The 27,203-nt window shown below is 39.2% G+C and overlaps 2 protein-coding genes and 1 long non-coding RNA gene across 5 annotated transcripts in view; 1 reads left to right on the top strand and 2 right to left on the bottom strand.

The window, feature by feature from the left end:
* LOC132653135 (uncharacterized) overlaps positions 1-5,746 on the bottom strand; it is a 31,828-nt gene extending 26,082 nt beyond the window's left edge. Inside the window, exons 1-2 of the long non-coding RNA XR_009590854.1 lie at positions 5,431-5,746; positions 4,820-4,983 (exon numbers count right to left, since the gene is read on the bottom strand). This is a non-coding gene — a long non-coding RNA (uncharacterized LOC132653135). The remainder of the gene's footprint in view (positions 1-4,819; positions 4,984-5,430) is intronic.
* Positions 3,445-17,487, top strand: Selenop (selenoprotein P). 3 transcript variants are annotated; one of them, XM_021661007.2, is made up of 5 exons: positions 3,445-3,598; positions 10,657-10,872; positions 11,767-11,979; positions 14,066-14,183; positions 16,131-17,487. In XM_021661007.2, exons 2-5 carry the CDS (start codon positions 10,670-10,672, stop codon positions 16,713-16,715), a joined length of 1,119 nt encoding a protein of 372 aa, XP_021516682.1. In that variant the 5' UTR covers positions 3,445-3,598; positions 10,657-10,669; the 3' UTR covers positions 16,716-17,487. The 3 variants fall into 3 exon arrangements, with proteins under 3 accessions (XP_021516682.1, XP_021516681.1, XP_021516683.1); XM_021661006.2 differs by lacking the exon at positions 3,445-3,598 and adding an exon at positions 7,014-7,170; XM_021661008.2 differs by lacking the exon at positions 3,445-3,598 and adding an exon at positions 7,014-7,170 and having other exon boundaries at positions 16,131-16,711.
* Ccdc152 (coiled-coil domain containing 152) overlaps positions 17,202-27,203 on the bottom strand; it is a 27,522-nt gene continuing 17,520 nt past the window's right edge. Inside the window, exons 6-8 of the mRNA XM_021661009.2 lie at positions 21,834-21,961; positions 20,087-20,170; positions 17,202-17,710 (exon numbers count right to left, since the gene is read on the bottom strand). Of these exons, the coding sequence (XP_021516684.1) occupies positions 17,588-17,710; positions 20,087-20,170; positions 21,834-21,961 (335 nt within the window). The 3' untranslated portion in view covers positions 17,202-17,587. The remainder of the gene's footprint in view (positions 17,711-20,086; positions 20,171-21,833; positions 21,962-27,203) is intronic.

Genomic DNA, 27,203 nt, shown 5'->3' with positions numbered 1-27,203 from the left:
AACAAAATATGAAAAATTCCTAGGATGGAGAAAGTAGGCACTTAAAGAAAAGGAATGAGGTAATTAAACCTGCTAAAAGAAAGTTGTCTATGGATGTCTGATGAATATTCATGATGTAATGTTAGTTTAAGAATAGCAGTGGACAGGCTGGGGAGACAGATCAACAGGGGTAGTGTTTGCAACACAAACATTGAAGACATTGCATTCCTAGTACTCATGTTGAGAGACCAAAAGATTAAAAATTAGCAGCTATTATTAATTAAGGCCTGAACTAGGTGAGTGGAGAATTCCAGTAATGCCCTGAGGGGAAGGACCACCTTACTGCATTCTTTCCTCACCCACTAGAGATACAGTTGCTAGGAAACTGGACTATTCCCCCTAGGGAGGGACACCAGATCATTAAGGGCCTGGGAACGTTCCTATAGCCAATCGATTCAAAATGTAGCATTTTGACCAATAGATGCTTGTCAGGCAGGAATCACCCCTGCCTTGGGCATGCTGGGAGGGACCAGAATCTTTAAATCACCCAACTAACCTGGGCACGGTGTGCTCAGCTCCCACCACTTTCGCAGTGGGGGTGTGTGGGCCCAAGCTGCAGCTTATAATTTACAATAAAAAGAACCTCATGTATTTACAGCAGAGTCTAGTTATTCCTGGTCTTTTGGGGTTCGAGAACTGGGCAGAACAATGTAGCTACCTGGCCACGATGATGCTTAAAACCCCATCATCAAAGAATGGAAAAAAGAAGAACCCTGGAGGCTTATTGGCCACCCAGTCTGGCCAATTAGGGAGCTCTAGGTTTGGTGAGAAACCCTGTCTCAAAAAAATAAGGCAAAGCAATCCAAGAAGACACTTAAGGTTAACCTTTGGCCTCCACATGAACATACATGGTCACATGCTCACATATATCTATATTTGCACACCCAGATATATCATATATATATGATACGATATATATATATACATATATATATATATATATATATATATATATATATATATATATATAATACGCATGTGTGCACACACCCACACCTATACACAAAGAGCGAAAGTAGTAGTGGAACAGTACATAGATTAGTTTCATTTATTTATAGGTACTGTATCCTTTTAGGTAGTTTAGGATATTAAATAAGACCATATTTCCTTGTTTTGGAAAATTGAATTCATTTTGATGAGCATTATGTAAAGACAGGGTGAAAATTAATTTTGGTTGTCAACTTGATGGTATTTATAATCACTATAGAAACAAACCCCTAGGCATGTCTGCAAGGGATTTCCTGGATTATGTAAACTGAGGAAGAAAGACCTACACTCAGGGTGGGTGGCACTTTTCCATTGTCTGGGATCCCCAGCTGAATAAAAAGGAGACAGTGAGCTGAGTGGCTGCATTCATCTCTCATGGTACTAGTCACTTCTTTCTTGCTGCCATGACTTCTTCATTATGATGGAATGTACCCATCTAAAATTATCTATTATGTTTAATTGGTTATTCTACCAGAAGACTTTAAAGATTTGATTTAAGATCTCAAAGTTTAAGAATTTATTGGCACAGATCCTAGAAGATGCTTCGGTAGCACACATACATATAAAACACCAAGGTCACCAGAAAATTAATAGTGTCTTGTAATAGCCACTTAATTGAAATGGAAAGAATTTTCTGGAAAAAAGCTTCTGTTATTTAAGTCTTGTCTCTTTCTGAACTGTGAAGTCCACCAGATAAGGCCTCTTAGCTTTAAAGGAAATAAGAATGAGTGTCTTTTGGGAGGTGGTGTTGAGAGACCAAAAGATTAAAAATCAGCAGCTATTATTAATATTTAAGACCTGAACTAGGTGGGTGGAGAAGTCCAGTAATGCCCTGAGGAGAAGAACTGCCTTACTGCATTCTGTCCCCACTCACTAGAAATTCAGTTCCTAGGAAACTGGCCCATTCCCCTAGGGAGGGACACCAGATCATTAATGGTTTGGGGACCTTCCTATAACCAATCAATTCAAAATGCAGCATTTTGACCAATAGATGCTTGTCAGGCAGGAATCGCCCCTGCCTTGGGCATGCTGGGAGGGACCAGAATCTTTAAATCACCCAACTAACCTGAGCATGGGGGTCTCTCTGCTCTCACCACTTCGGCATTGGGGGAGTGTGAGCCCAAGCTGCAGCTTGTAATTTGTAATAAAAAGATCCTCATGTGGTTTGCAATGACTCAGCTCCTGATGGTGGTCTTTTGGGGTATCGTGGTGTAAGGTGTTTTCAGTTTTGAATGGTGGTCAGGAGACCACACACTGACAATATGAACATTTGAGCAGTAAGTATGTACTGGGGCTTTACCAGTAACAGGTTAAGTCTGACCTTGGAAACAATTTCAAGATAGAGATTAGTAAATTATTTAACTTGTTTGGAGCAATCTGGTTTATAAGAAATTTCTTAGTTTCACAACTCAGACTTTCCAGTTTTTAATCCTTTTAGAAAAGCTCACTGTTCATTTATCCATTCTTTCCACAAATATTAAGAATCAAAAGTTTGTGCCAGACTGCTCAATTTATCTCCACTGCTGTGATCTAGGCCACTCTCAGACTTGAGAGCACCTGTGGCAGGCTCTGAGTTCATGTCTAGGGGAATCTGAAGCTGGCCATCTTACTCTGCCCTGTTGATAGTCTAAGAGCTAGTTATCGTGAATAATCAATGCCTGTACAGGTGTCTGGACATTACTTTTCTGATCCCAACTCTCCAACTTAATCTTATGTGGGCACTATTAAGAGATGAACACTATTTCAGAGGCTACTTGGCTCTCTACCCCTGTTTCTAATGTGGTACAGTTGATATTGATGCTTGAAGATCTGAGAGACATTATAGTTTTGGTTTAGGCAAGGTTCTTTTTTCTTTTTCTTTCTTTCTTTTTTTTTTCCCAAGCAACATACTTAGGTATTTGTTGTTTTCTGGAAGTACTCAGCCCCCAAATGAAACTTGGCACTGTATGTATTAGTTCCCTGACCTCATTTATGTTTGATTCACCAAATAGATTTTAGATCTGTAAAATTGTGAGCTTGAGGGAAATCTCCCTTCAAAATACATTTCAGGCTCATCTGAGTGTCAAAGAGTAGTTAGGCCTTATCTAATCCTAGTTGCTATTCGTAAGCCTTCTGCTTGCCAAAAGATAGTGCTTACTTAAAAACACTTTGTTTTTTTCCTAAACATCCTTTTTGTTAATCTTTCAGTATGGATGTTTAAATGATACTATATTAAAAACCTTTCATCAGATAACATTTAGGATAACTTTGTGCTTGCTGGGGGAAGGCAAGGGCATCTTTTGGATCAAATGGCACTAGTCCCAATAATACTGTGGAAGTATTGATTCCCTTTATATATTTAACACAGCCTAAACCAGAGAGGTTAATAATTTGTAGAGGTGCTTTATATTGGAATAGCATTTCTTCATTTTCTACGATTTGAGAGCTCAGTATTTCACAATTGTTAATGGATCAATACTGTGTTATCAGCTGTCTTGGCTACTAACTGGTTTATAAAATCAGTGTATAGTCTCTGTAACTCTTTTATCATGGACCCAGATGCTTCATAGCAATTATTCACATTTATAACAAGGTAAGAATGCCTGTTAAAAACACAGGTTAAACATGTGTATAAATGCCAGGGTATGGATGCTCTTCAAAGATGCTAAGTCCTGAATCTAGGTTGGAATTGATGAGATCATCGGGATAAAGTTAAACTTGATAGTCATTTAGTTACTCTCAGTGATGTTAGTATTTGAATGTGTTTGCGTTATCAGAGAAACCTGTCAGGAGATTATAATTGTTCAAAAAATAATGACGTGGTAAAAAACAGGTGATACAGTGCTGAGTTCAGATTTTTCTAGGTGCTCTGTAGGTGGATGGTGGAAGCAGAAATGTCTGCTGACCTGCTTGATGCATGCTGTTCTCACCACACCCATCTTATCCTCTGCATTCAGAGATCATTTATTTCTTTATTCAACAGGGTCTCACTATGTGGCTGTCCGGGAACTTGCTATATACATCAGGATGACATTGAACTCTTAGAGATCCATCTTCCTTCCTGGAAGATCCTCTTTTTTTTTTTTTTTCCCCCCAAATTTCCTTTCCAGATACAATTACACTTTAGGTTATTATTATTATTATTATTATTATTATTATTATTATTTTGCTTTGTTTGTTTGCTTTCTTGCTTACTCCATTTTAATGTCCCTGAGAACAAATGATAGTTTTTTAATTAGTTTTTGAATTTTCAAAGCATTATTTAGCCTTGTTTTTTCTATATAGAGCCAATTAGCATTCATTTAATTTAATGTAATTTGATTTAGTACCTAATCAATGTTTGCTTAAAAACTCTACTTTCTTGACAGTGCTCAATAGCCCCATGCTTCCCAGTACGCTGCTCCCCCCCACAGGCTTTCTATCTTTTTCTTTTGTGAGTTTCACTTACCTGGGTGCACACATGCCTGGGTATGTCCCCTGGGGCCCACTGAATACCTGAGAGAGATCCTTTGAGTGGGAAGAGGTACCTGCTAAGCCACGTGCAATGAAAGGAAGAGAAAGTAAAAATGCTTCCCTTCCTGATATACCCAGATCGCCTATTTTGCTTGGATTTTATAAGGATCTGAGACCCCAGCAGGCTGGCTACGTGGTAAACAGAATTGGGTCCTCAAATGCCTTCTAATTTCAAATGAGATTTCTCTATGGGAAGAATAAGACTCTGTGTTTTCTGCACCCTGTTCAACAGAACTTAGTACATGGCAATCGATGGGAGTTTGTTTGTACAAAATGCATTGACTATGCAAAAAAGGCTTACTTGAAAACATTGCTGCTCAGGATGATGTCATCTATCACAGTGTTCTGTCCAGGGGCCTCATAGCCAAGGTCATTCAGAAGGCTGAGACAAAATCTTCAGAAACACTAAGCAGTAGGGTGGTCTCTCAACGTTCGCTTACAATGACACAGTGTACCCTCAGGAGACTATGGAGAGAGAAGAGCGGTCTGACATGTGTTCCCTCAGGGTGGGGCTTGAATATTGGGAGTATATGAGGGTTTAAGGAACTTGAGCTCAAAGTTAGAGGTTAGCTTCTTCTCAATGTTTTATTTAACAACCTAAATACTTTTATTCATGCTTTGGAATATTTAAGGCCCTGGGACCTTGGGCTCAAACTTGCTGAGAAAATCCAGCAGCTGACTGGGGTCACAAAATGTTGAAGACATTCTGTGAATTTCCCTGAGGACATAGAAAGCAGGCAGGGGTGAGGAGACCCTATACATTCATGGCCTATTGCCTCACTCAAGCACGCCACCCTGCAGCTACCAGAAAAAAAAGCTGGTCTCTTCCTGACATTGTAGGAATCTTCTTTTGCTTTGAAATTTCTGTTCCTTCCCTAAATCCAGCTAGCAATTTATCTGTACGATACTTACCTTTGTAAAGATTTCACGCTAGAAACTTTAAATTCTCTGATGTGCCGCTTATCAGTGAAGTTTCTTTTTGCAGTGGGGGTGGGGATAGTAGAGAGATTCACAAGTGGTCAAAGTTCAGAGAGTGGGAGACTGTGGGGTGTTCAGCCCTAAATGAACACCTCATTCAACTCCCTTGTCCAAGATTCAGGGAGCACCGCAGATGTGGAAAGTTTGCAAGAGCCAGGGTTTGGGGATCACTGCTGTCAAGTAGTGTCTTTAGAATACCCTAGGACCTTTGTACTCAGGAACTCAGGGCAGCTGTTGTTCCCTGCACAAAATCAAGCCAGTTCACATTCCTAGGAGTTGGGGAGGGTTCAGGGAGGCTCCCAGCAATAGCTGAAAAGCTGCTCGCACTTGATGGCTGCTGGTGGAGAGTAATTTTTCTTCAAGGGTGTGGCTTTTGCTAGATTGCTCATCCTCCAGCGGAGGCCCCACACCTGTAGGATATCAACAATATTTGTATTCTGTAACTAGATACAAACAACTAGATGAAAACAAAACAAAACCAACTGACCAACCAAACAAACAACATGAAGCTGGGAGGAAGATGTGCTGGGAATGTGTTTGGGAGGAGTTGAAGGGGCAGTAGGAGTAGATTTGATCAAAATATATTGTGTACATGAATGAAAGCCTTAAGATAAATTAAAATATCAAGCATACAACCCTAAAGCAACAGTTAAAAAAAAATCCTGTTAGGATTTACATGCATTCGTTGAAGTAGGACTACCGCTATGAGATAAATGTGGTTTGAGGCCACGGAGGTGGCTCTAAGGTTAAGAGCTGTTGTCATGCAAGACTGACCTGAATTTGATTCCCGGAATCCACATAATGGGAAACCCACTTACAGGGAAGCCATGCAAAGAAAGAGAGAACCCTACCCCACAAAATTGTCTTCTGACCTCCATATTAAAGCTGTGGTATTCATGCACTGCCCCACCCCAGTGTTGTTGTTGTTGTGTGTGTGTGTATGAGAGACAGAGAGACACAGAGAAAGAGAATAACTATATATATATGTATTTAAATGAGGTGTTTGAGACTACTTTCTTAGTTCATTATATTAAAGGAAGAACAAAAGAGCAGAGGTCCCATGAAATTGTAGAACAATTCAAATTCAATTGAGTACAGCCTGACTCTGAACATAGATCTGCAGTAAACCGAACTAATGTGAAGAGCAGGTAACTTTTCTAAAGAAGCTTACAGTGTGTGTTTAGGATCGAACGAACTTCCTCATCATAAAGGAAAAGAAAAGAAAAGAAACAAACAAACAGCTTTTTCTTTTTCTTTTTCTTTTTTTTTAAACAGCTGCGTAACTTGCTGGCTAAGCAAATGTTTTTCTTTGTAGTTGGGAAAGGAACAGCACTTGGAGGGCCTCTCCCCTCAGCCCTTCCTCCCACCCTGGACTGTACCATTAAATCTTTGATAATGGGGTGATCAAAAGCAGAAAGTAAGTTAGTACTTGTCTAACCCCATCCCTCCGTGTGCAGAGCCTCGGCCATTACTTTCTTCTCATTGCGGTGGTCTAAACCTGTTCAGTGCTTCGCTGCTTTTGCAAGGTCGCTGCAGGAGGAAGCATTGAACTATGGACTGCACCTCAGAGGGCAAGTAAACAGCAGGGCTATAAATGTCAGTGTCAGCTTGCGGCTTTGGGGAACTGCCCTAGGAAAGCAGAGAGAGACAAGCAAGCTAGTCCAAAGGGGTTGCGTAAGTAACACTTGATTCTTCTAGAGTTTGGGAAATGCAGTCTGACTCTGATAAAATATATCCTCCCCCTCCCCCCTTAGAGTAGGCTTAGTAATAAAATGGATAGAAGATTTTTGAAAACAAAGATAAAAAATGAACAAGATTTTGGGTGTGGTAGGTGAAGCGTCTGAGAAGCACAGTTTTTTGATTTCTGTTTTTGTTGATTGCCGTCTTTTACTGCACTGTGCTCTGGGGAAGTGGGAGAAGGAAATGGAAATGCAGCTATTTCTCTCTTCAGAAGACTGTGGCATTATAGGGGCAACATTATCTGATTAAGTTTCAGTGTTTTCCACTGAAGGGTAGAGTGAGGACTAAGAAGAGGAAAAGCTACTGGATTTCAAGATCGGGAATGGAAATACGCCCATCCTACAGGGAAATTGTAAGCAGTTTCAGAATGAAGAGCAGGGAGGGAGCAGACTCCATCCACAGTGCAGAAGTGGTCACTTGTAGAGGGGAGCTACAGCAGTGCCACAGGTGGTCCATGAGAGGGAAGATTTTGAGTTTAAGTAGAGAATGGAAGCTCGAAAGTGGGGCTAAAGGACTGGTCTGAAATTCAGAGGGAGAGTACGCACGTTTTCACACAAAGAGTACGCACGTTTTCACACAAAGAGTACGCACGTTTTCTTTTTAATGGGATACACTCAAATGTAGTTCTGAAGGTGAATAGCTAATATGGGCTTGTAACCGAAAAGTGACAGAGACAGAAGGTTATACCTACTGTCCAGTTACTGTGTGTTTTGTTATCTGCACTCATTCTTTTTATATAGCTCTTTGACAGTTACAATTAAAATGCAAAACTTGTTCTATAAAACGAACTTTAAGCGAGGTTGAATAGCCTATTGCTTATAATGACAGGGAAATCTGCAATTCTCCTTAGTCTCCCCTTTGCTACTAGATCATTCTTTTCATAGAAATGTAGGTGAGGGCAATAGTCTTCTCATCTATGTTTGCCATTTAGACATTTGAAAATATCTATTTTATGGCAGAGTATTAAATGCTGTGCTGACAATTCAATAACAACTTAATTTAGTTTTTTTGAGATGTTTGTGTGTGCTACAGAGCCTCACATGAATTTAGTTTAGGAAATAAATACAAGCTAGACTTCCTATTAAGAAAATGAACAACTAGGAACGGTGGTGCATGCCTGGAATCCAGTACTCAAGGAGGCAGAGGCAAGTGGAGCTCTGTGAATCTGAGGCCAGCCTGGTCTACCATTGCCCCCCCCAAAAAGATGAAAGAAAGAGAGGAAGAAAGAAAGAAAAAGAAAAACAGAGTAGCTTGTTTTGATGTTCTTTTTACTGTCCCAGAGCATATAGAGGACTGGCTGCTATTCTTATTGCAACATGATGTATTTAAAAACCACTAATGTACCCCAGTAGCTGAGAGATTATGTTTTGGATTGAGCAGAACCAATTTGAATCTACTTTTGTGGATTACTACTTGTGTAGTCATAGAGAAGGCACTTACAGTCTCTCTAAGCCATAGTTTTCTCAACTGCAGAAAGAGTAATAACTTGAATATTCTGAGGCACAACTGGAATATATAAATGTGCTTAACACTTTATCTTGGATTTACAGTTCTAGCAAAACCCAGGAACTGACCTAGAAAATAATCTCATTATTATTGTAAATATCATCCTGAAGAACCTTCCCAGATTAAACATCAGAATTAACAATGTGTTAGTATAAATATATAAATAGCTGAGATGGAGTTAAAAGTCACATTTTCTCTCTCTCTCTCTCTCTCTCTCTTTTTTTTTTTTTTTTTTTGGACAGGGCCTCACAGTATAACCCTCTTTGGCCTGGAACTTGCTATACATATACCTATCTGGCCTTGAACACACAGATATCCACTTGCCTCTGCCTTCCGAGAGTTAGAATAAAGGTGTGGACACCACACCCAGCTCCCTCTCCTTCTTCCGTTCTTCCAAGCTTGTTTGTTTCCTGATATGGGGTTTCACATGTAGCTCTGGCTGTCCTGGAACTCACTACTTAGACCACACTGGTCTCAAACTCACAGAGATCCACCTGCCTCTGCCTCCTGAATGCTGAGATTAAAAGCATGTGCCACCTCACTTGGTTCCAACTTCTTTCTTCAGTGAGGCCCTCATCTCAAATTTTTAGCATATAATTAAGAATAGCCTCTAACTCTCCATTCTTCTGCCTCAGCTCCCATATGCTGGGTTACAGGTGTGTTGCTAATGCCAGCTAAACTTGTATTCAGAAACATTAAATACTATAAGGAACGTTGTCACTCTGTATTCTAGGCAGGTCTGGAACTCTTCCTGTAGCCATGCTATTCTTGAACTCAGAGGTAAGCTTCTGCCTCAGCTTTTTAGGTATCAGCTTTACAGGCATGAGCTACCTGACTTCTTGCATTCTTATGTCAAAATGACTCTGAGCTGTGGATTTTTTTTTCTTTTAAGTGATTTTTTTTTCACATTTTTAAAATTACGTTTCTAATTTTACCTTAAAAAAGATCCTGAGAGAGGTGGCCCTCGTTTGAGGGCTGTTTCTGGTCAGGCACTTAATATTTTAACTTTCCTGAGAGAGGGGGTATTTTTTTTTTTTTTAAATCTGAGACTATTCTATCTTGTCACAGGAGCTTCATGAAGGCAGTAGTAGCAACAGGAATGAGTCTTAGATGGGGCAAGAGCAATGACTTGTAATATTGCTGCTTGGCTAGAATTTTTCTCTCTTGGTCATGTTTATCAGGAGTATGGTGGCAATATCAAAGCAGGAAGTCATATCTGAAGAGATTCAAATCCTATATCATTATATAACTAGCTATCTAGGACTAACAAGCCCAAAATATTGAATGTCCCCAAGATGTTTATAAATGTGGAAGACTTGAACTTGAAGCCATAGTTTACTTTCTGCCTTCTGCCTGGCACATTACAGAAAAATTTCATTCAAGAAGAGCTAAGGGCCATCACAAGCCACATTCATGTTGGTATCTCGTCTCTGGTGCTATGTCCTCACATCTCTTTCTGTGCTGTCTCTTTTCAGTTTTGTGCAGAGTTTCCTAAGTTGACAGAGAACAAAACAAAGCAGTCAGAACTTAGTACATTGCAAATGAACGTCAAGATGTCTGTAGAATGTTCTGTGACTATATACTACAGTTGGAAGGTGTTCCTCTGCATGTGTCTTCTAGAGCGGTGCCCAGCCGTCTAATCAGGCACATTTCCATAAGGAGGCTTGCTGCAGTATCAGGTCGCAGATAGCTAGCTCATCATGTGATAATTCCTCTGTCTTTTAGCTGGCACTTTCCCCTTTACAGGAAGATTTAGTGGAGGAGGCTCATGACAATGGCATACTGAGCCTAACAAAATAGAAATAGAATCCACAAGCTAAGTTTTAATAAGCAGGATTGAACCTACTATATTTAAAAAAATTCATAGCAATGACTGTGAAGTTATCTCTGAAGACTACATTTTCTGTTTTATAGGACAACCTCAGCAATGTGGAGAAGCCTAGGGCTTGCCCTGGCTCTCTGTCTCCTCCCCTATGGAGGAACAGAGAGCCAAGGCCAAAGCCCTGTTTGTAAGCAACCTCCAGCCTGGACTATAGGAGATCAAAATCCAATGCTAAACTCCGAGGGCACAGTGACAGTGGTTGCTCTACTTCAAGCCAGCTGATACCTGTGCCTCCTGCAGGCATCCAGGTGAGTAGTCCTTGAAGGTTCAGGATATCTTTAGGGAAAGGCTACTAAATACAAACATGTACATATAAGATGCAATTAAAAAAGAAATAATATGGGGATGGAGAGATAGCTCAGTGGTTAAGAGCACTCTGCTCTTCCAGAGGTCCTGAGTTTGATTCCCAGCAATCATGTAGTGGTTCACAACCATCTCTACTGGGATCTGATGCCCTCTTCTGGCATGCAGAGCTATATGTAAAATAAATAAATCTTTAAAAAAATAGATATAATATAATTGTTAAACAACACTTTTGGAGACCAGTATGTTTGTATAGCACACATCTGATGAAGAGACAAGGACATATGTATAAATGATCACACACATTCACACACATACATGGATATATACAAAACTACCAAAATGTTTACTGTGGCATTCCTGGGCTTTGGAAATGTTTTCCTTTTTGTGTTCCTAAATTTTGTGACTTTCTTCTCCTATGGTTTACCCATGTAAAGTTTACTCCTATTAGTGGAGCAGATACGTCAATATAAAAAGCAGAGGAAGACTGCCAGCACAGACACTAAACACTAAGATAAAAGGTCTTGCATCATTTAAAAACCACAAATAAAAAAATGTTGGTTGTGTCATCCATCACATGTTAATTGCATAACATTCTGCATATATGCAAGGTGAATTTAAATATATACTAACTTGGAATTCATGTTCATGCAAGCATTTACCGTAAAGTTTCAAGTTTAAATAACTGTAAAAGTAAAGAGCTCAGTCTTATAAAACAAAGAAAAAATTATAGTCAGTTAAAAATAGTAAGAGCTCACAGAAAGTAAAAAAGAATGTAGACGGTAGAACAAATGAACAAAACTGAATGTCCTCATTCATTTTTCGTGTTCTCCCCTTAGATTGGAAGAGCTGCGAATAAAACTCGAGAAGCAAGGCTATTATAACATTTCTTATGTTGTTGTTAATCATCAAGGACCCCCTTCTCAATTAAAGCACACACATCTTAAAAATCAGGTGTCAGACCACATTGCTGTTTACCGACAAGAAGAACACCAAACAGATGTCTGGACTCTCCTAAATGGAAACAAAGACGACTTCCTCGTTTATGACAGGTGAGCCCTCTTCCCAGGCTCTTCCTATTTATTTATTTATTTATTTATTTATTTCTACCCCATGCAGTAGTGTAGTCTTCGTCACTGCTGAATGTCACAGTTCGGTTTTCATCTCATGTGATTTCTTACTGCTGGAACCACTTTCAGTTTTCATTCCTAGGACAGACACTGCCCTATTGTTTTTCTCCACAGATGTCTTCTTCCTCCCCCACTGCGACACCTCCTCCTTCTCATTCTTCCTCCTCCATTCTTCCTGTTTACATGTTTATATTATTCAGGGTGATTTAGTTTCCTTCACACTGAAGGTCATTCTGAAGGTCAACTGAGGGTCATTCTGCAGAAATGACCTCATCTATTCTTTGTTTTTTTTTTTTTTCCTGATTTGTATTTAGTACTAAAAGATTTAAAGTAAGGCATTTGTCTTTGTTTTATTATCAGTTTTCAAATTCAGTCTGTTGAGGAGTCTGGTGTTTATATTTTGAATGATTTCTTTGAGTTAAATATTAGTCCACAACTCCACTAGGTAGTCACAGAAAAGTGACCATACATTTCCCTCTGTGTAAAATAAGTGAAGAATACATTTGCATAACATATATAATTCTAAATATTTTGAAGATTAAAACTACCCTTGTTTGTGATTGATTAATTTACAATTTTAAACTATATGCCTGCATTTCTTAACTAAGCATGATAAGTGTTTTAAGCCTGATATGTATAGATTTATTTTGGAATCTATAACCAAATAAAACACTCATATTTGGAGAGAATTCCAATGCATATATTATCTTCTATAGAACATTTTTAGTGGACACATGCATTCTTCTGGCTCTGCATGGGCTGAGTGCTCACTTTGTCTCACATTAAATATTATTTTAGGATTACATTTTATCATTTCAGGCCTCTAAATTTCTAATCTAGTCAGTTGTAAAGTACAACACTTTGGCACTAATATAAAGATGTATATTTTGGGTACAATGTCGATAAATATAGACATTTCAACATTACCTTTTTTGAGAATGTTAAGTTATAATTCTAGTTATTTTATTAAATATTTTATTATATCAAATATGTCTCTGAATAAATGAGCTAGCAATCATTATGCATGTAGGCACGCTATATCTATAGTGCTAGTGCTTGTCACATTCAATAGACAGGAGTGTCATGAGTTTCAGGCTAGTTTGGACTCCACAGTGAGTTCAAGGCTAAGTTGACTTACATTATGAGAATCTATCTTAAAAAAAAAAAAAAATCAAGGGCTGGGGACATGGCTCACTGACAGAATGTTTACACAGGATATGTAAATCCTGGGTTTGATTCCTACACTACAAAAATAATAAATAAATATGATACTTAGGTTGTTATGCTATGATTTTTGGTTCTGTGGAATTAGTCTTTCCTAAGAAGTTATGAGAAACTCCCATGGTTAGTCTTTGGCAGAATATATGCTAATTAAAATATAGTTGACATCTGGGCACAGGGGCTTATCTGAGACTGATTCTCCAACCAGGGACCATGCATGGATATAACCTAGAACCCCTGCTGGGATGCAGCCCATGGCAGCTCAGTCTCCAGGTGGGCTCTGGCATGAACTCTGTGGCTAGCTCTTTGACCTCTACAACCCCCCCCCCCCGGGGAGGAGCAGCCTAGCTAGGCCACAGAGGAGGACATTGCAGCTTGTCTTGGTGAGAACTGATAAGCTAGGGTCAGATGGAAGGGGAGGAGGTCCTCCCCTATCAGAGGACTTAGAGAGAGGGGCAGGGAGGAGATTAGGGAGGGAGAGTGGGATTGGGAGGGAATGAGGGAGGGGTCTACAGCTGAGACACAAAGTAAATAAACTGTAATTAATATAAAAAATAAAAATTTAATAAAAAATATAGTTGAGTCACAGTCATTACACATTTTTTATTATTATTTAATGTCATGTATAACATTTTAAAATACTAAGATTAGACTCAGTGTAATCGTCCTATAACCTGGCCTGGTATATAGCCTGGAAACCTAATTGTAGACCCCACTGGGGGAAATCTAAGCCTGAGCAGGGTCACAGTACAGAGAATACAGCAGTAACACTGTATTTGCCTTTTAGATGTGGTCGCCTTGTGTATCACCTTGGTTTGCCTTATTCCTTCCTTACTTTCCCGTACGTTGAAGAAGCCATTAAGATCGCTTACTGTGAGGAGAAGTGTGGAAACTGCTCTTTCACGGTAGGTATTTTTCTCAATTGTTTTTACTGGAACATAGGGAGAAAACTTTAAAAATCTATTTAAATAAGCGGTCCATTATCACTTAAAGAAATTTTTAAATAGACATTTTTTGTTATGTAACACATTTTAAACCATATTTTCAAGATTCATATTGCACCTTTATCTAAAAAGGCTTTAAAAACAAACCAGTCATGGCTGGAGAGTTGGCTCAGTGGTGAAGAACACTTGTTGCTCTTGCGGAGGAGCTGTGTTCAGCCCTAGCACCCACATGGCAGGTTAGAGCCACTGTGATCCCAGGTCCAGGGGATCCAGTGCCCTCTTCCAGATACATTGTGAGTAGAACACATTTCTTTTTTAGGTAAGTGCAATCATTCAAATTACAGAATGGAAAAGAGGGTAGCTCTTCAGCAAAGCTGGTTGTCCTGAATCTCTGACAATCTAAATAGTTATATAGTCTCAGTTCTCTGACAGGTAACATCGTAGATGAGCTTTGCCACTGCCACTGTGCTCTGAGCATGCACAGGTTACCACAGTCATAATATAAATTCCTGGAGCACTTATCCTCATTCAGTAACATTCATTAGTAACTGACATAGTGATCTACATTGGTTTTAAATGTTTGTTTTTAGTTTATGAGTGACTTGCCTGCATGTATTAAGTGCTCTGCATTTGTACCTGGTACTAATGCATGTTACTGCATGAGGATTAGTGCTCCAGTATCTTCTAGTAACCATGGAAATATTTTTCTTATTAGGAGTACATTTAAATTTTTCTATAAAAACCTATTTTAATTTTTATTGATTATTTTTTTCTTTCATACTTAAGAGAAAAGAATATTAAATAATGTTTTCTTGATAGGGCAGATTGTCAAAATTTAAATTCAGGTTTAAAAAACATTCTGAAATTATTGAGTGGTTATGTTTTGTGATTCTTTCCCCAGATATTAAAGAAACTTCCTCATATCTCAATGACTCATTTAATCAATTAGTTTTGATGGCAGGTTACCTTAATTATACCACTTTTACATTTTAATATTTTTAAAATTCCGAGAGTTATTTTCAGATCTTAAAATTGAGACTGGCTGGCAAATAGAGCCTTTAAAGCTGACCTGACACAAAATAATGCCTTCAAGATTTAATTTTTCATATTTTGGGATTAGTTTTGGTCTTGCATTTGTGTGAATGCCTGCTATAAATACAGCCAGTACTGAAATAAAAAGACAAAAACGTTTATCATCATAAGCTTAAAACTTATGAGCTCTTAGTTAAAGAGAATAACATGCTATAGGATCTTACCTCTAGGTCAAGTCAGCACTTACCTGTTTTGCTTTCTCCCAGAAACCAGTTATATGATACATTATTTGTTTTACTAAGAAAGAGAGAGAGAGAAAGAAAGAGAGAGAGAAAACTGCTGTCAATTAGTTTGTCTTCTTTCAACCTTTAATAAAAATTGAGAAGGGCAGGGGGACAGGAGAGAGGGCTTGCAGAGAGAAGAGAAACCCTGGCCTGGGGTATCTCTGTGACAAGCTGGAGACCTAAGACAGGGTAGGCTACTGAGAGGATATGAGGGTGACTCAAATGGAGACCCCTATTAGCAGGGATCATGGAGACTGAAGAGGACACCATATAACCGGACAGGGCTCCTAATAGAGGGAGGGGAACACCAACCCATCCACAAAAACTTTGACTCCAAATTTACCCTGCCTACAAGATGTGAAGAGATAAAGATAGAGCAGAATTTGAAGGAATGTCCAAAGCCTGGCCAACTCCTGTCACTATTCGTAGACATTGAGACTAAGATTGGGCTCGTTTTCATGCAATGTGCTAGCTAACGGTATCCTAATTAACTTGGTGGAATAACATATATGTTGGCTCTACAAGTAATTTCTTCATGCATTTATGGTAACTCTATAATCTTGTTAATAAGTGGATTATAAATTTGTTCCAGAGTCTTGAAGAGGAAGACTTCTGTAAGAATGTGTCCTCTGTTCCTGCCGGTAAAACAGCAGAGCCCTCAAAACCACATCACCACCACAAACATGAGCATGAGCATCATGGGAGCAGTGATCCTTCAGATAAACAGCAACCAGGAGCACTAGAAGCTGAGCCACAGCTCCCCCCTTCAGGCTTTCATCACCACCATAAGCACAAGGGTCAGCATAGGCAGGGTCACCTAGAGAGCTGAGACCCAGGGGCAAGTGAAGGTTTACAACTTTCACTTGCTCAAAGGAAGCTCTGACGAAGGGGGTGCATCAACCAGCTCCTGTGTAAGTTATCTCAGGAGTCTGGGGTAGCTGCTAGTAGCTGCTGCTGCCACTGCCGCCACCTCATATTTGAGAAATCAGGCTCTGCAATCACTTGACAGTGTGCCGAAAACCTCCCATCTCTATGTAGCTGACAGGGACTTTTTGCGGAGGAGAAAGTCATTGAATCCTGCCAGTGTCGATCACCTCCAGCTGCCTGACAGAGTCAGCCTCTAAACCCCACAAAAGCCAGCCCCAACTGAAGCTGAAATAAAAACACCAAAAAGTGAAAATGAAAATCAAACTAAATGTTTAAAATTAGATGTACACTCCCCAAGTCAGTCTAAAGATAGAATTTAATTTCTCGAATTTTTGCAACCCACTTAATCAATCAGTGAACTCAAAGTAGGAATTGGCTTTGTGCAAAAACAGGGAAGTCATATTGGCATCTAAATTTAAAATTTTATGCCACAGAAAATTTGACCCAAATTGGGCTGGTAATATAGGCAACTGAAAAGTGATTGAGGCTTTTGGTTAATATGTTTTTCTTTTTCTTTTTCCGGTGTTCTAGTTACATTGATGAGAACAGAAACATAAACTATGACCTAGGGGTTTCTGTTGGATAGCTCGTAATTTAGAATGGAGAAAGAACAACAAAAACACATTTTCCAGTTTTTTCTTTACTTAAACTCTCAAAACTTTGTCTTTTTAATACTACATTTTTAACCAGTTAAATCTTTAACAAACTACATTTTAAATATCTTTTTTTCTAAGACTTTTAGCTTTATTTTCACTACATACATCTGTGTATCTTGTTTTCTTCATCTAGTATTGTTGTATTCATCTGCGTATTACTGTCTTGAAAGAAGTAATGGAAGAAAGTAATTGTTAATCTGCATACTGCTTACGACAGTATTTCCATAACCAATGATGGTTTAATAGAGAAACTAAGCCCTATGAACCTGATCTCTAGTATGGCTAATACCATGAAGCAAGAATGCAGTACAGAGTTGGCTACAGTACAGATTTATCTAAATAAATGCAATTAAAAAAAGCTTAAAAGTACGTGTCTTTATTGTTATCACACTCACATTGAAAACATAAGTGAATTTTTAAAGCCTTTAAGGAAATTAAGTTGTAGCAAATAAATTAAGTGCTGTGCTTAGAATCGTCTCCGTGTGAAGCGGGAGTCTTTGACAGCTGCGAGGCGCTGCTCCAGGTCTCGGATAGTATTCTGGAGACTTGCAATCTCCTTGCTCTTTTCCTCTTGAAGATGCTGAAGTTTCTAAATGAAGCAGAAAAAAAAAAACTGTCATACCAACTTAGAAGTAAGAGTAAGCATAAGGCATTGCAAAACTACAATCAATATACTTGTATTTTAAAAAACTTTTAAAAAAATTTAACTATATCATTATTTTTTAATTTTTATTTTTATTAATTACAGTTTATTCACTTTTTATCCCCCTCTGTAGCTCCCTCCCTCCTCCCCTCCCAATCTCACCCTCCATCCCCCTTCTCTACCTATGCCCCTCCCCCAGTCCACTGATAGGGGAGGTCCTCCTCTCCTTCCTTCTGATCCTAGTCTATCAGGTCTCATCAGGAGTGGCTGCATTTTCTTCCTCTGTGGCCTGGTAAGGCTGCTCAATTAGGAATAGTGCTACCTTAAGATCCAGCTATACCAGTCCTAGGCATATATCCAAAAGATGCTCAAGTATACAACAAGGATATTTGCTCAATCATGTTTGCTGCAGCTTTTTTTGTAATAGCCAGAAGCTGGAAACAACCCAGATGCCCCTCAGCTGAGGAATAGATATATAAATTGTGGTACATCTACACAATGGAATATTACTCAGCAATAAAAAACAAGGAAATCATGAAATTTGCAGGCAAATGGTAGGAACTGGAAAAGATCATCCTGAGTGAGGTAGCCCAGAAGCAGAAAGACACACAGGGTATATACTCACTCATAAGTGGAGATTAGACATAAACATACTGAATAAATAAACATACTAAAATCTGTACACCTAAAAAAAAAACTAATCAAGAATGACTCTGGCTAAGATGCTCAATCCCCATTCAGAAAGGAAAAGAGGATGAACATCAGAAGAGGAAGAAAATAGGGAACAGGACAGGAGCTACCACAGAGGGCCTCTTAAAGTCTCTACCCTGCAGGGTATCAAAGGAGAGACTGGGACTTAACTTTAGTTTTTATAATTTATTTACTTCATATTCGATTGTAGTCCTCTCCCTCATCTCCTCCTGGTCCCACCCTCCCTCCTTCTTCTCTCCTATTCCCCAGAAAGGGGGAGCCCTCCTCCCTACCATCTGACCCCAGCCTATCAAGTCTCATCAGGACTGCCTGCATCCTCTTTCTCTGTGGCCTGGCAAGGACACCCCTCCTGTCCTCATCTCACCAGAGGGAAGTGATCAAAGAGCAGGCAACAGAGTCTATGTCAGAGACAGCCCCTGATCCCCTTACTAGGGAACCCATATAGAGACTGAGCTGCCTAGTGGCTATATAGGGTGTCTAAGTCCTCTCTATGCATAGTCCTTGGTTCATCAGTCTCTGCAGGACTCCCTGGGCCCAGATTTTTTGGCTCTGTTGTTCTCCTTGTTGAGCTCCTGTCTTACTTTGGGCCCTTCTATTCCCTGACTCTTCCATAAGACTACCTGTGCTCTGCCTAAAGTTTGGCTGTGAGTCTCAGCATCTGCTTTAATCCTGTAGGGGTGGTGTCCTTCAGAGGACATTTGTGGTTGGCTCCCATCCCGTTCCCTCTCTTCAACGGTTTCAGGTGTCTATTCTATTTGCCCTTCTAAGTGAGAATTAAATATTCTTCCTAGTGTCCTTGTTATTTACCTTCTTTAGGTCTGTGGATTGTAGTATGGTTATCATGTATTATACAACTAATATCCATTTTTAAGTGAGTATATACCATGTTTGTCTTTCTGATTCTGAATTACTTCACTTAGAATGATCTTTTCTAGTTTCATCCATTTGCCTGCAAATTTCAACTGTCTTACTTTGAAAGGTCTATAGCTTCATTTTTGTATGATTTATTTTTTATGATTTATTCATTATATATCCTGACTGAAGCCCCCTTCCTCAACTCCTCCCAGTCTCACCCTCCCTCCCTCTTCTCCCTATCACTTTACCCTAGTCCACTGAAAGGGGGAGTTCTCCTCTGCCATCTGCCCATCGCTTATCAAGTCTTTTCAGGGCTGCCTAGATACTCTTCCTCTGTGGCCTGGCAAGGCTGCATCTTCAAGGGTAAGTGATCAAAGAGCAGGCAATAGAGTTTATGACAGAGGCAGTCCCTGCTTCTTTCATTCAGAACCCTACATAAGCTGCCAATCTGCTACATCTGAACAGGGTCTCTAGGTCTTCTCCATGTATAGCCCTTCATTGGTGCATCAGTCTCTGCACCTAGGTTCAGGTTTCTTAGTTTTGTTTGTCTCCTTGTGGAGTTCCTGTCCCCTCCATGTCCTTCTAACCCCCTTTCTTCCGTGAGACTCCCTGCACTCTGCCCAAAGTTTGGAAGAAAAACTGGTATAAGGCTACAGAAAAAAATTTAATATACTTAAAATAAGCATTAAGTAATTTTTATAGGAACACACTAAGACAATTTGCTGAAGTTATAGTCATGGGACAAAATGCACATACCCTTCTGTAGATACTTTGTGGCAAAATAGTAGCATCTGGATATGATTTTGATTTAGTCTGAGCTCTTGCTAGTTTGGTGTCAAACTGAACCAAATTCAAAAAGAGAAAGTTATTAGGAATGTTATGGTTTACTACTTAGAAACATTTTTTTTTGTTGTTTGTTTTACAGAAAAAGTATACCAATAAAATCCTTTGCTACATAATTTGTAATTGAACACACTCTGTATACAATAGTCTTTATGAAACAATCCTAAAAAAGAACAGAGAACATCCAAAGAAGAGTCAGGTAAAGGTAGGTTAAGATTGCTTTGGGAGCTTTAAAAAAGGGCCAAGTGCCTTGGCACTGCCTCTACAGACAGCACCGTACTTCTGCTCAAAACACCAAATCTCTTCCCAACCCTCCCATGTGAGGCATATGCTTGACCACTGAGCTAGGAGATATTTTTACAACTGATAACAGTGTGATCCACAGTCTTAGGAGAAAAGCTCATTTATCTTTCAAACTTTTAAGCCAAATATTAGAATATGGAAGTGATTTGATTAGTCAATTCTGGCTTTTTTTTCTTTGAATTAAATTGAATCAAAAGTGCCTACAGCCTATTTTTATAAGACCTTTTTTTTTTTGCACAATATTCCACTATAGTTTTTCCTTTTAGATTTACCTTAGGATAGCCTTTCAGAAAACTAAAATAAGCTTTCTATGAGACTGTTTTCTCGCTTGAGGAGAGCACTGGATTGTTATAATGAAGATAGATAAAGACATTCAAGTACTAGTCAAACAGCATCATCAGACTAGCAACATGGTCCATGGCAAATAAACTGCGAATTCCTAACTGACAGATTATAAATTGGCAGTACATCTTGAAATATGGCTTGTTGTATTTCAGCTGGCCATCCAGCCCTCTGTGGTCACACTTGGCTAGGAGGCAGGTATGGCACCACCACTAGCAGTACAGAGGCAGCAATAGCAACAGCAAAATCCCTCTGAAGCAACACATCTCCCCTTACACATAGACTACCATCAAGAACTCTAGGCTTAGCAAAGTTGTTGCTGGAAAATAAAGAGTAAATTATTTTCATTAACATCTGTGAATTTTTGCATAATGCAAAGTGGAAGCAGAGATGGGTGGAAGCCATGGCATAATAATGAAAAATGAGGTTGATAGAATTAAAAAAAAAAAAAGCAAGACAAGTATTTTGTTGACACATCAGTATCCTTGAGGTTCTCACATACAGCTGAACAGCTCATTAAACAGAATAAAAAACTAGAAAATTAAGAATATCTTATTTAAAATACATGGGTAAATGTTTCAAAGAAATTTTGCCTCTAGAATATATATTTTCATAAAAATAGGATAGTTAAGTTTGTCTGTTTTTATCCCAAATCAAACAAAAGGGTCCCAAGATAGAAATAGAGGAGTCCTTATACTTTTCCCAGGTTGAAATGGTGGCCTTTTGCCACCTGAGTATACTAGTTGGTAAAATCAGGTAACTCCTGAGTTGTCCTCATTCTCAGAGGAAGCAATATCCTACCTGGAAGCTAGGGTCTTCTTCAGCTCAAGTGCTGAAAAGTATGTGGCCAGAAGCCTGTAGAGTGGGCTATTCTTTTGCTGAAGAATGAGAATGTGTGGAGTCTCTCAGAGGGTTCTATCTAGTCCTGAAATTTATGTCATTGCAATAAGAAATAAGCAAAGCATGGTTTAGACTAAGGAATGTGCTTCCATTTAGCAGACTTGTAAACACCTACTTCTAGATGTAGTCTGAGTATTTCATTTTGCTTTTCTTTCTCTTGAGTTCTTAATTTTGTATTTAATTCTGATATTTCCATCTCCTTCTTTGCCATTAGTTCTTTGTGCTTTTCTTCATTTAATTCAACTAAGTAAAACAGAAATAAATGTTAACAGTTCAAAGTTAAGTGCTTTCATTTCTTTCTTTTTTTGTTCCTTACTTAATCAAGGTTTATTGATCACCTGTGTACGAGGCATTATATTAAATATTCTGTGCAAAATACATTTGTTTTCACTGAGTATACCTTAGGCTAGGAAGCAGACATTAATTACAACTGTGATTGGAATGATACAAGAGAAACATGGCAAACTGCTGACAACTCAGGAGGAAATTATATTAGTTGCTTTTTCCATTGTTACAAAATGCCCAACAAAAATAAGGTTTTATTTTGGTTCATGGTATGAGTGGATTCAAGACACTATATGGAGAAGACATGGCCATGGCTGGCTCTGTGATGGTGGGATCCTGCAATGGCTGCTTGATCTCAGGGGACCAGTTAGCAGACAGTTAATATGAAGTGGGGCTGGGCTATATGAGCCAAGGTTTACTGCCCCGGTGACATCCTCCAGGCAAGCTTAACTTCTGAAATTTTCCACAATCTGCCAAAACAGCACCAACTAGGCACCATGAGTCGAACACATTAGCCTTTGGGGGATATTTCATACCCAAAAAGTGAGAGAATTGTTAACCAAATTTGGCGGATGAGCCTAAGATGGAAAGGGCTTTTCTCAGGATATTATCTTTAAAGCAGGGCTTCACATAATATAGCTGTTACATCAAATGAGAGTTACTGAGAGAAACGCTGGCCCATCTTATGAGAAAGGAATAATAAGGCCCATGATGATCCAACTACCCAGTGATCATCTTAAATTGTGGGTTTAAAGGGAAGCCTGACTTCATACATAGCCTATTTTTGTATGCATGTAGATGGTGCAAAACACATTCATATGAGGTGTGGTGGTTTGAATAAGAATGGTCCCATAGGCTTACACATTTGAATGCATGGTCACCAGGGAGTAGCACTACATGAAAGAATTAGGAGGTGTGGCCTTCTTAGAGGAAGTGTGTCACTTCAAGGTTTCAAAAGCCTATGTCAAGCCTAGTGTCCTCTCTGCAGAAGGATCAGGATACACCTCCCAGCTACTGCTATAGCACCTGCCTACCTGCCGCTACGCACCTGCCATGATGATAATGTACTAAATCTCTGAAACTAAAATGTACTTACATTTTTTTAAGTAAATGATTTTTTAAGAAAGTGAATTATACTTTTTGTAGAAATTGTGTGTGTAAGGTAGTTTTCTAAAGTACTTTGGACAAGGCATTGAATAATGTCTGAAATACAAAGTGTTTCGAATGCTTCTGAATAAATATTTGTGCTCTTAAGCATCAATGTCTTACAAAATAAGATACACAATAGTTGGAAAAGGACACAAAACTTGGATTGCTAGTTTAGAAAGTCTGAACTATTATACCTGACTGTAGATCTGCAGGTCCTTGCTGTACTTTCCGTAATGATCAGGCCTTTTTCCTGATCAACATCACATCTCTGTGCTTCACCAAATTTCTTAGCTCTCTTATTCTTGCTAATGACACATGCCATCAAGCATGGAAGCCTCAAGGAAATTTTAATAACAACGAGTCATTTCACAAAATGCATAAGTGAGGGACTTCTACCTACAACTAATCCATGACTTAGTTTCAGACCTTGTTTTTTTTCCCATCATTTAGACTGTGTATCTAGCCTCTCTATTGTCACTGGTACATCAAGAACCCCTAACCCACTGTTGCCATGTCAATCGCCCTAAATATAATTACAGTTATGGCTGTCACCTTCTCAGAGAGACAGAGTGCACACACAGGGAGAGAGAAATGCAGAGAGAGAGAGAGAGAAAGAAGAGTGGGGTGAAAATGTCTGGGTTAGATAGGGAAGAGCCTTCGGGGGAAGAGAAGCCCAGGACCTGGGCTGGGAAGTTTAGGGTAGAGGGTGGGGTATGCCATACCCTGTAACAGGTAGGGTCTGAGGGATGCTGGGAGAACCTGGACGATAGGTCCAATTTGATACGTTAAATAGGCACTTCAGCCATTTGTCCTGGGTCTGAAATCCAACAGTAGAAAGTAGGCAACCACTCCCTAATATGTCTAATACATTCCTCTGTCTTGAGTCCTATAGTGGTTTGAATTAGACATACTCCCCCCCAAAACCTGAGGGCTCGTTATTGGTACACTCTTCCCCTGGTTAAGAGTTCTGTCTGAGGAGGTAGTATAGCTTTGCTGGAGGAAGTACATCAATGGCAGTAAACTTCCAGTTCATTCTGCCTACTCTGTGTTTGCAGTTAAGACATGATCTCTCACCTACTTTCATGCCTCCCATTCTGTTATGGACTTTCCCTCTGAAGCCATAAGCTAGTTAAATTCTCACAATCATTCATTCACCCATTCATTCATAAAACACTAGTTTTTTAATCTATCTCTCTATCTGTCTATCATCTATCTATCTATGTATTTTTATGGATGTTTGGTGTTTGTGTGAGGGAGTTGGATCCACTAGAATTTGATTACAGATCAGACAATGGTGAGCTGCCATGTGTGTGCTGGGAATTGAACCAGGGTCCTCTGAACAAGCAGCCAGTGCTCTTTAACAACTGTGCCATCTCTCCAGCCCCAAATTTTCCCTTTTATAAGTGGCTTTGGTTGTAGAATTTTATCTCAGCAGAAGAAAAGGTACTAAATACAGAAGCTAGTAACAGAGAATAAGCAGGTGTCGCTGTGAAGACTTTAACCATGCTGATCTTTTGAGAAATGTGGAAGACTTTGGAACTTTGAAGTAGAAAAGCAATTGAATGCTGTAAGCACAGCTCAATGGTCTGTCCCAGTGGAAACCTGGAAGACAGGAAGTGCTGAGAGTAGTGTGGACTGCAGAAGCTCAACTCAAGAGGTTTCAGAAGGAAACAAGGACTTGATCAGTAGGTGAGCTCAGCCATTCATGTGGTATTTTGGCAAAGAATGTAACTGTTTTCTACCTGTGCCCTAATAATTTGCATGAGGCTAAATTAAAAAGTAATGAACTAATTATTTTATTTTATTTTTGGTGGTATAGGAAATTTCAGGACTACACAATGTTGGGTATGTGACATGGTTGCTACTAATTTCTCTTATGCAAGTCTATTATGAAAAAAAGCAAGTGAGGCAAAAAGAACAGATAGTAACAGTTTGGAGAGAAAAACAGCCCTTAAACATTTAATGTTCAGCCAAATCACGTGCTGAAAGTAATTGTTAAGATGATTAACATGGTTAAGAAAAGGCCTCTTTGATACACTGCTAGGTAGAGTCTTTCAGAGGCCCTCTGTGGTAGGCTCCTGTCCTGTTTCTTGTTTTCTCCTTCCAATGTCTAACCCATTTATCTTTCTAAGTGAGGATTGATCATCTTACCTAGGGTCCTCCTTCTTGTTTAGCTTCTTTGGTGTACAGAGTTTAGTATGTTTATCCTATCTTATAGGTCTAGTATCCACTTATAAGTGAGTATATACCGTATGTGTCTTTCTTCTTCTGGGATAATTCACTCAGGATGATCTTTTCTAGATCCCACCATTTGCCTGAAAATTTCATCAAATCAGACGCTGAGACTCATAACCAAACTTTGGGCAGAATGTAGGGAAACATATGAAAGAAGGGAGTTAGTAAGACCTGGAGAGGACAGGAGCTCCACAAGGAGAGCAACAGAACAAAAATATCTGAGCACAGGAGTCTTTTCTGAGACTGATACTCCAATCTAGATCCATTCATGGATATAACCTGGAACCCTTGCTCAGATGTAGCCCATGGCAGCTCAGTATCAAAGTGAGGTCCCTAGTACTGGGAACAGGGACTGTCTCTGACATGAACTCAGTGGCTGGCTCTTTCATCACCCCCCCCCCTCCGAGGGAGGAGCAGCCTTGCTAGGCCACAGAAGAAGACATTGCAGCCAGTCCTGATGAGACCTGATAAGCTAGGGTCAGATGGAAGGGGAGGAGGACCTGTCTATTAGTGGACTTAGAGAGGGGCTGGGAGGAGATGAGGGAGGGAGGGGTGAGATTGGGAGGGAATAAAGGAGGGGGCTACAGCTGTGATACAAAGCAAATATAATGTAACTAATGTGAAAAAAATGAAAATTTAATAATAAAAAAAGAAAATGCCTCTCGCTCTGCACTGGAACAAAGGGAAGGTGTCCCCGGTTAAGACCCCTGCCAGCTAAGCTTTCAACTTGTAAAAAACAAAAAAGGTTTAAGCATTTTCTACCCTTAAAGAGAAACTGAATTAAAAATAAACAACAAAACAAAACAAATCAAACTGCTGGGGTAGGAGAGATGGTTCACCAATAAGAGTATTTTATGTTCTGGCATAGGACCTGGCTTCAGTTCTTAGAACCCACCTAACAGCTAACAACCATCTATAATTCCAATTCCAGAGGCTCTGACATCCTCCTGTGCAGGGAATGCTTGTATTCCTGTACATGTATTCATGCAAAATATCCATTCACATTACAAAAACAAAAACAAAAACAAAAAAAAACCTTAAAAAAAAAAAGATGCTGCAAATGTGATTCAAGGGGTGGGAGTATACCCAAGCTGGCGGCTGAACTGGGTAGTGCCATCCACATGGTACTAGCTGTGGAGACATGAATCCAAGTGCGGATGTTATGCAAATATGCACTAGATTAGAACCATATATCTATAAAACCCATTTTTGTAGTTCAGAATATATAGATTTTATCTCCATTTAATTTATAGCATTAAATTATTATTATACTTAACTTAAGGATTAAAATAGTGTTCAAAGAAATCACTGAATATTAATCTTTACAAAACTGAACTTTTTGGTCCAGGCCATAAAAACATATTTATGAACCAGTACCTTAGGCACTACTCTTTTGACTTGATAAAAAGAATAATTATAAAATTAAACGGAAAAAAAAGCTTTTGTACCACTCACATACTTGAAATTTTCTCTTTTTTTAGAGTACTCCATAAACAAAACACAGTATTTTCAGTCTGGATTTATTTACATATTTATTTTATTTTGCCTTTTTGAGACAAGGACCAGAAATACACCGTGCAGCAGTCCTTCTATTTCTGCTTCCTGAGTGCCAGTATATAGGCATGTGCCACCATGTCAGGTTTTATTCATTTTGAAGTGGTCACACTGCTGAGTGCATCGGTTTCCTATACTTTTTTATTGCTGTCAATGGATGTACAGGGAGTTTTAAAAAAACTAGTACTAGTTAACAAATTTGTATGATTATAACTCTGGGCTATCATGAATAAAGTTGCCGTAAACATTCAAATTCAGGCCT

This window comes from Meriones unguiculatus, chromosome 3, assembly GCF_030254825.1.
Source record: "Meriones unguiculatus strain TT.TT164.6M chromosome 3, Bangor_MerUng_6.1, whole genome shotgun sequence".
Taxonomy (NCBI): Eukaryota; Metazoa; Chordata; class Mammalia; order Rodentia; family Muridae; genus Meriones; species Meriones unguiculatus.
Note: the sequence above shows the minus strand (reverse complement) of the source record. Positions and strands in the feature narration are given on the sequence as shown.